Source organism: Buceros rhinoceros, unplaced genomic scaffold, assembly GCF_000710305.1.
Source record: "Buceros rhinoceros silvestris isolate BGI_N320 unplaced genomic scaffold, ASM71030v1 scaffold38289, whole genome shotgun sequence".
NCBI classification, from domain to species: Eukaryota; Metazoa; Chordata; class Aves; order Bucerotiformes; family Bucerotidae; genus Buceros; species Buceros rhinoceros.
This window is the reverse complement of record NW_010431735.1, coordinates 10,952-19,833: the sequence shown is the minus strand read 5'-3', so window position 1 is coordinate 19,833 and position 8,882 is coordinate 10,952. Positions and strand designations below refer to the sequence as shown.

The following is an 8,882-nucleotide window of genomic DNA, read 5'->3' as shown; positions in this document are numbered from 1 at the left end:
AAGGCTTTTTTGCAGGCTCGTGGGGAGGAGAGGCTGAGCACAGCTCGGAGGACGAACGCATACGAGATGGCAATGAGCAGCGAGTCAAAGCTGACCACGTAGGTGGCAACAGAGAGGATGTAGGTGTGGCTGAAGGCAGCATTCCCACAGGCCAGATTGAGCATGGCCATGTGCTCGCAGTACGAGTGGTCCACGACGGCCGGGCTGCAGAGAGGCAGGCGGAGAATCTGGGAGGTGAGGGGGCTCATGAAAACCACAGCCCGCAGCAAGGTAGACAAGCCAATGGCAGCCACCATGGGGCTGGTCAGGATGGACAGGTACCGCAGTGGGTTGCAGATGGCTACATAGCGGTCAAAGGCCATGGCCACCAGCAGCCCTGACTCCATCATAGATAAAGTGTGAACAAAGTACATCTGGGTAAGACAAGCATCCAGGCTGATGGCAGTGGAGCGAAACCAGAAGATGCCCAGCATTTTGGGGATGATGGAGGTGGACATCAGCAGGTCGGTGACAGCCAGCATGGACAGGAAGAGAAACATGGGCAGGTGCAGGCTGGGATCAGCCTTTATCAGGCACAGGAGGGTGCTGTTCCCAGCAAGCGTGACGAGGTACAAGATGCAGAAGGGGAAGGACATCCAGAGGTGAAGGTGCTGCAGCCCCGGGATGCCCGTGAGGTGCAGCTCCAACAGCGAGATGTTAGTGGGGTGCGGCTGGGCCATGGTGGTCACTGCAGGAGCCTGAATGAGGAGAGCCCAGGGGCACAAGGACAGCATCACATCCAGCCTCAGACCCTCTGTCCAGCATCAAAGACAGACCCTTAGGGAAGAATATGAGAAAGGAAACACAGCAGGACACTTCTGCAGGCTTCCCCAGCTTCCAAACTGCTCAGGGACTTCCTGGAGAGGACGCGGTTTTCCATTTTCGCTAACCTCACCCCAGAAACCCATCTAGACTCTTCTGTGTGAAATTCTAGCCTGACATTGGCAGTGTCACTTGAGGACCCATAGTTCCTATACCAAAACAGGTCAAGAAGGGTGAGCCCAGTCCTTGTTCCTCCTCCACATGCCACGAGGAGACGTGAAAGTAAGTAAACCTCAGACAACAGAAGGTTTATTCCAGCCCTGCAGGAGAATTTTTAACCCTTCTGTCAGCACCAACTATTTGATTTCCCATCTTCGTCTCCTGCTCTGTCTCTAGAAAGGTGGAGCTGGTGAGGACTTCCTGGATCACAGAGCATGCCTGTTGCTTTAGGTGAGGCACCTTGTCTCACCCAGGGAAACTGATAGTCACTACCCCGGGATATTTTGCTCTCATACACCTGCTGGATGACAGCTCCAACCCTCCACCCAGCTCCAGCAGTTGGGACATAACCTCTACCTCCCTCTCTCAGTATGTTCCTGTCCAGTGTCTATCACCTCTGAAGTTAAGTCTGATTACGCTTTTCCTTCCCTGGCATTTGCACCCCAGCATTGTCGACAAAGCCACACAGGCCTGACGGTCCCTGAGCAGAGGAGCCTCTGCCCCTCTGTCCCCTGACCCAAGACCAGAGCTCTGCTCCTCATCATAGAAGCAGTTTTCCTCTTTCCGCCTTCCTTTAAAGCACTTTCTTGGCCATGCCTGCTTAGGGTGGCACAGATGAGGTCTCAGGAAGGGGTCTTGTACGATGCACAACCGTTTGCCAAGGCCTGTCTTTGAAGAGCTCCTCTTTACATGTGTTCTCAACGAGCTCACAATTCTGAGGTCCAGTTGCCCACATCAGCCACCTCGGGAAGGAGAGGCACTGGGGTTTCTGTTTCGCAGGGCTACAACCCATCTTCCAGCCAACCCAACTGCTGCTGCCAGCAGGCTCTTGCAGCAGAGTCTGGAATGTCCAGAAAGCATCACATTATGGGGGCAGACCTCCCCAGGCAGATCTGATTGCTTCCTTCCTCAAGCTCATAAAACACATCAGCAGATTAGAGCTACTGAGCAAATTATACTCAGAATTGCTGGTTTGGTGGACAGCAGAGGTGGGATGAAGTGAAGGGCAGGGGCAAAGGGCTGAGCTGAAGCTCTGCAGACCGGGGTGCACTGTGACAGGAACTGCAGGGAAAGTAATGGCAACATAAAGGGAGTTCAGGGATGAGGATGAAGTTAAGCTGGGGAGCTGAGGGGCTTGGCTGGGGAATGGTCTGGAGAAGAGCCTTGAAACACATTAAAGTGAAGTGGAAAGGATGTGTAGGTCCTCTGAAAGGACCAGTCAGGGGCCTGCATCCCAGAAAGAGCAGGATAAACTCAGTCTAGGCTTAAGGAAAATGTCTCCAGTGCTGCTGAAAAGAGCCCTGCAGTGCCCAAGGAGATGGGCGCTCTGCTTTTGCAGAAGACCAAGAGGGACAAAAATCCATTAGGGATGACCCTGGTAGAGCCACCTAGGCCTGAGGCTGCAGTGCTGGTCCCTGCCAGCACTAACCCCTCCATGGTGCCTGAACCTCCTTCCTCCCAAAACCTTGGCACAAGAAAGAGGCTGTGGATTGTCCTTGTTTACAGGGAAAGCAGGCACAGAAGGGTTAAATCAGCCTGTGGGCAGTCTGGGACTCCGATTCAAGTTTCTCAGGCACTCGTACCCTCTGTTTTCCCCAGCATACCAAAGGGCCAGACCTCATCTCCTTGGCTTTCCAGACATTTGACTTCCTTGACCCCTCAATAGTTTGATCTCTCCTCCAAAGTGCTTCCACATGGCACAGAGCAACAGGCACCTCAGCCCGTTTCCAGTCATTGCTCCTTGCAGCACTAAGGCCAGATCCTGAGGACACGCTGCCCTGACCCTGTTCTTCGTGATTTATCACCAGGAGGACGCTGCGGTGCCGCCGGTGCCTCGGCTGTCAGCTCCAGGAGGCAGCACTGCACAAGCCGGGCTGGCAGGAAACATGTCTCCTGCCAGAATTACTCACCTGGGAAGGGCAAACCCCGCTGAGGTCTTGGACTCCTGTGCAGATACTCCCTTCCTCCTCTCTGCCACAGGTGATGGGTCTACAGATCTGGGCACTGCTCTGGGCGGTGCTACCTGCGCTTCATCTTGTGTAACAAAGCTCTCCAGATCATTGATTAATGCTTTAATTGTTAAATAGTGAATTAAATATTCAACAAGCATCAGACTCAGTTTCTCCTGGGTCCTTCTCACGTGTGTTCCCAGCGCTGGGCCGGTTCTGTTCCCTCGGCAGGGTCTGGTTGCCCGGGCACACACAAGCACACGAAGCACCGAGGGAGCTGCCTCTTTTGCTCAGTCTCTGAGCAGCCCACTTGGGTCACACGAGGACCCACTGCTCCCTCTGCACTTCACTTTCATCCACGTTACACCTGCACCTCCTCGACACTTCGTGCATCCTCCTCCTGCTGTGCCCTGCAGCCACGGTGACCGTGTGGTGGCCATCAAGGGTGCCTCCAGACCCCAAACACACGCAGGGACAGGCATCCAGTGCCACATCCCAGCCCTGCACAGAGCATCGCACCTGGAGGAGCTCTTCCTTCATCGAATCAGCTCCAACCCAGCCTTACAGGGACCTCTGGCTCTACCTCCCACCCCCAGGAATGACCGCAGTCACAGCCTGCGTACACCCCGTGTTAGGGAGATGTCGTGGCTTTGACTCTCTTTGAATTGTGCCTGTGACAGCAGCACATTCCAACTTGCTGCTGCTCAAGCAGAGCTGTGCTTTCAGCCTCTTGACACACTTCTGAGCATTTTCTTTGTGCTTCATTGGCACGAGAAGCTGGTAGAGTTTTATTTTGTGCAAATAAGTATCTCAGTAACTTGTAAAGTGATGAATTTTGCTCATTGCAGTAGTCAAAACATAGAAGGTTTTCTAGAAACGGGGGACATTTCCAGGCACCTTGACACAACCTACTGGACCCTGTTGGGTTTGTTACAAACTCATTTTACTATATTTTTTAAACAGTGAAACGTATGAAAACACCCTCAGAGAATGAGCTGCTTGGTATTGAACCAAGTGCCAAAGGAGCTGAACTCTTTGGTCGCTGGTGAAACTTCCCGACTCTGTGAGGAGGGACCAGATCCTGGTACTTAAGCTGAGAATTTAACTCTTCCCTCATTCACTTTTGTCAGCTCTGCCTCTCTGCTGCTAATAACAATCATTATTAAACTTACCAGATCTGATGCACCTCACATCCTGTGTCACTCTTAGACACGGCAAATCCACCGATCTCCAGACTGTGGAGAACACGGAGCCAACTCCTTTTCCAACACGTGCTGATGTGACAGTGCTAACAACCACCCAGGCTCCCAGTCCGTCACGAAACAAAGATCCCTTGAGTCTGGGGATTTAGGGGAGCCGGAGTAATGACCCAGCCAAACCTCTTCCCCATTATGAGAGCAAAAGAGATCTCTGATAGACACGTACACGACCTGATCTCCCACTGCAGAACCTCCGCACTGTCCCTAAATCACCCCTTCCAGAGCAGGTTCCCAGCATCACGCCTGTATCTCACTGGAGCTCGTGACTTTTGTCCTTTCCAGAAGGGAAAAGAACAAATTATTACCTCCTCGTGGTGTTTGCTATCCTCTTCAGGCTTGCACCGACGGGTCTGGAGCTACGATCAGGTGACTGCAGGTCCCCTCAGACGACTGGGTTAGCGGATGCTACACCTACGTGCCTGCAGCTTGTTTGAAGGTGATTTCACCAAGGAACAGCTTGCAGGCAAATAATTAATAGGGTGGTAATGAAGCTATGCCAGGGAGCAGGTGGAGATTGCAGGCCTATGGCTGGCAGGTCTCTGCCACAACGTTCTCTTGACAGGGGCATCTGCAACTCATTAACTCTGTAAGAGGCGACGTCTGCTCAGATGTACGGGCACATCTGCATAGCAGCCTCTCTGGAGAGATGGTTTTGTGTTCTACCTCAATTTGGCTGAGATCTGAGCTTGGCTCAGAGCTTGGCACCGGGCTTAAAAATACTGGATAGCCCCAGATTAAATGAAAAAAAACCAGATTGTCCTGGCTCACCTGGACTGGGATGTGACTCTGGCTGTACCTACATCACCTCCAAATCCCATTTCTCCCTCACACAGCCAAACAACTCCTCAATCTGCCAAAAGGACCTGCCTGGGAATATTTATACGCCTGAAGAAAACTGATCACCCTAATCACTCACTGCTGGGACCTCAGGGGCACTAATCGTCACAGAGGAGAAGCTGCTGCCTGGGAAGAGCCAGGAGCAGCAATGCTCTGTAAACACATTCGCTCCTCTTTCCCACTGCATGGGCTGTGTCCATCTCAGCAAAGAATCATGGAATCGTAAGAGCACGGAGGTTGTAAAATCCCTTTGATCTCCTCGAGTCCACCCGTTCCCCCAGCACTGCCAGGACCCCACTAAACCCTGTCACTCAGCACCACCTCGATAGATGGTGTAGACTCTCTCCAGAGAGTCTAAATTCTCTCCCATGCCATCCACAGGAGGGTGTCCAGGCATCCCTACACCTGCACATGCAAATTGCAGCCCATGACTCAACACCCTGCAGCAAGCACGTGGTCCTCCTTAAATAACCCCCATCCCTTCTCCTGAGTCTGGCCAAGACTTGACAGTCATGAGGGTTGTATGTATGTGCTGGCAAGGGCAGCGTTACTGCTCCTGGCTGCCTGTGGCCAGCAGCACATGCTGCTTGGCAACCCCAGGGTGATAAATCCAGAGGTCGGCTGGTGCAGAACTGGAAAATTTCCAGAGTATTCAGCGCTGATGTCACTGTGCTGATAGTGAGCTGGAGGTAAATCACTCCTGTTTGAGCTCCACGGGCTGCATTCCTTTTCTCACTGTGAGCTGAGGAAATGAGCCGGTGGCCTGCAGGTCCTCTCCAAAGAGCTGTTGATGCTGCTGGACCATTGAACTGGGGGAAGAGGTGCCAAAGCACCTTGTGTTGGCAGGCAGCTGGGAGAGGAGCGAGGTTCGAGGTGCTGACCTTCGCTGCTGGAACAGAGGGTGGGTGGTGGGTGAAGTCGGCTCCTCGGCTACATGGCACTGGCACAGGCACAGACCAGCCCGGAGCCCCACGCCAGCTCCCAGCCGCTTGGCTGAGCGTGCGACGGCTGATGGCACTTCTGCCTGCAGGAGAGCTCTGAGGACAGCCCCAGGAAGGGTAAGGCTGACCTGCTGCACGCAGGGCACTGCCCCTTCCTGCACCCCTGTAGGTGCTGGGGGCTCGGAGGACCCGCTCCCGGGGTCATGGGGAGCAGCACGAGCGCCCATGAGCACCGGGAGTTTTATCTGTCCTTTTGGTTGTGACTGTACTCGTGTGACCCAGTCGTGATTTCTGTTGCCTGAGTTATTTATGGATGTTCAAGGCCGCTGTGGATCTGATTCATAGATCAGCGCTGCAAAAACAGCTCAGAAAAAGAAAGAAATCCGTAACATTTCTACTGAAGTAACGTACCTGCTTCCTTTACTTTCTCCAGGCCTTTGGGTAAGAAATGTGTGTTGCTGTGATCCGGCACGTTCACAAACCTGGGGTGCTGCAAGAGGAGATTCCCGGTCACAACACCGAGTTTACGCGGCACAAGATCCAAGTCAGGCCGGTCCTGCGGTTGTATCTGTAGCCGCTGATCCCCGACCCTGCCCGGCAGGTAGGAGAGCCCCTCTCCCAGCAGCTCCTGTGGTGTGGGGTGGCTCATCACTACCGTGAGAGTCACAGCGTCTTGTGGGGTCTCTGCTTCCCCCAGGCCATCCTCGGCAGTTCCTCTGCTGATCAGAGGTCTAGGGAAGGATGTGACCTGGGATCTTATGAAGGTTTTTGTGAAACCACTGTGGTAGAGATGAGGGATGATGGGTGCAGAGCTGAGTGATGAGGTGATACAGTGGACAGTGACATCCAGCACAGGGCCATTACAACCCAGGTGCTCTGGCAAAACACAGCCCTGTTTCTGCACAACATTGTGCTCTGAGCTGCCCGTCCCCCCTCAGAAACGTCTTGGAGTTATGTCTGATGACTCCTTGAGCACATCGGTGGGACCCAGCTGCTTCACTCCAGGCTCCTCTCCTTGCTGTCACCGCAGGTTTCACTCAGTCCCCTTGGCGAGGCGATGGCTGGTGTGTGTCAGGGTCTGTACGCAGCGGTTTCTCTCTGCCTCTCCTCCCTCCACGCTCATTTCCAGTGCCCCAGCATGGGCTGCTCCACAGGCTGTGTTCCCGTCGGGGGTGGACAGGCTCCAGCATAGGTCCTTCACGGGCCACAGTCCCTTTGGGGTCTATCTGCTCTGGCATGGGCTTACTCATGGGCCTCAGTCCCCATGGGGGTGGTCCTGCTCTGGCATGGCTCCTCCATGGATCACAGTCCCTTTGGTGGGAGTGTTCTACCACAAGGAGCTGCTCCTTCTGCCCTGACCCTGGTGTTCCCCTCACTGTTCTCACTCTCTTGGTTCTCCCCTCTTTCAGTCTGATGTTTTCTGCCCTTTCTTGAGTATGTTTTCGCAGAGGCACCACGAGCTCCCCTGGCTGGCTCAGCTTTGCTGCATGATGGGTCTGTTACTCACCCAGCTGGAACCACAGGGCAGCCCCAGACCTCCCCCCTGGCCACCCCTGCAGCCCCCTCCACTACCCAGACCTTACTACCCGCACCCAGCACACCTCCTCACCGACACCCTGAGCTGCTATTTACAAATAGTGCTTTGCTCTGCGCTGTGTGGAAAATGAGTTAATTGGCTCCTAATTCAGGAAATGAAGCTCTTAATTACATTTGTGCTGGAAATTTCTGCTTCCACAAAATGGTTCTTATCTGTTCCTGCCAAAAATAATTTTCTAAATTACAGGCAGTGAATAAATGCAAAAAAAAAAAAAAGTCACAGTGAAAAAGTTAAATGAGATGTGTTTTATTCCGCCTGTCCCAGTGCCTTTCTGGCATGCACTGGGATGCACTGGGATCCACTGCGAGGAAAGGAACCCATCCCAGCTAGATGTTACCTCCTGAAGGGCTCTGACTGCGTCCTGCCACACTTGTGTAGTTCCCTACTACAGTCCTGGTGCTTCTGCACAGGGAGTATTTGCTCTGTGATTTGCAGTCATAAATTATTGTTATCTGTGTTGAGATAGCGCCTGAGAGCTGCCAAGGGCTCAGCAGAACATTCCTCAGCCCAGAGCCAAACAGTGCAGAGTCACAAGCTGGGTGTGCTGCATCAGGCAGTTCTGTCGTCAGAAATCGTCAATAAAATCAGGACCCTCTGTCTCTGCTTGGTCCTCACCCCGTAGATGATGGGGTTGAGCACAGAGGGCAGCAGGATGTAGATGTTCCCTGTGATGATATGGACCAGTGGAGCAAGGTCCTTCCCAAACCTGTGCACTACAGACAGCCCGATCAGGGGCACGTCGAAGGCCAGGACCACGCAGATACGGGCAAGGCAGGTGCTGAAGGCTTCAGCCTCTCCTTCCACCAGCAGCAGCAAGAACAGCCCTCACAGGATCCAAAACCTCTCAAAGTTTCTGATCGTGAGTCCATGGGCTGGTTCTTTGGGTTTGTGCGCTCCTGGGGAAGTTTCTCTCTGTCCTTGTGTCCTTGTGTTTGACCTTTCTGTCTGTCTAGATGGGATGTGCACACACTTCCAAACACACAGCCAGGACGTGTCCCTACGTGTGAATCAGGAAGCCGCACAGAGGCACCCGGGGTGGGGGGGGAAGACACCAGAGCTGGGACTCTTCCCTTCCCAGAATGCAAAAGTTCCACAAACCAGGGTAAAATTGGTGAATTTTCCATTTTTTGCCAGGTTTTTATTTTGTACAGCCAGTGCCCAAAGCCGTCTCCACTCCCATCTCTGCACCCTGCCGTTTTCCCAGGGAGGACAGGACAACCCCCCCGTACAGGTCCCCGTGGTGCTCGCCCCCCCTGCCGAGCACAGAAGCCGCTGTGGC

At 53.6% G+C, this 8,882-nt stretch overlaps 2 protein-coding genes across 2 annotated transcripts in view; one reads left to right on the top strand and one right to left on the bottom strand.

The window, feature by feature from the left end:
- The window catches only part of LOC104499936 (olfactory receptor 52K2-like), a 1,128-nt gene extending 409 nt beyond the window's left edge, over window positions 1–719 (bottom strand). The window contains exon 1 of the mRNA XM_010143517.1: window positions 14–719. Coding sequence (XP_010141819.1) covers window positions 14–719 — 706 coding nt within the window. The remainder of the gene's footprint in view (window positions 1–13) is intronic.
- Window positions 720–7,063: 6,344 nt separating this feature from the next.
- LOC104499935 (putative olfactory receptor 51H1) overlaps window positions 7,064–8,882 on the top strand; it is a 4,924-nt gene continuing 3,105 nt past the window's right edge. The window contains 2 exon segments of the mRNA XM_010143516.1: window positions 7,064–7,070; window positions 8,226–8,462. Coding sequence (XP_010141818.1) covers window positions 7,064–7,070; window positions 8,226–8,462 — 244 coding nt within the window.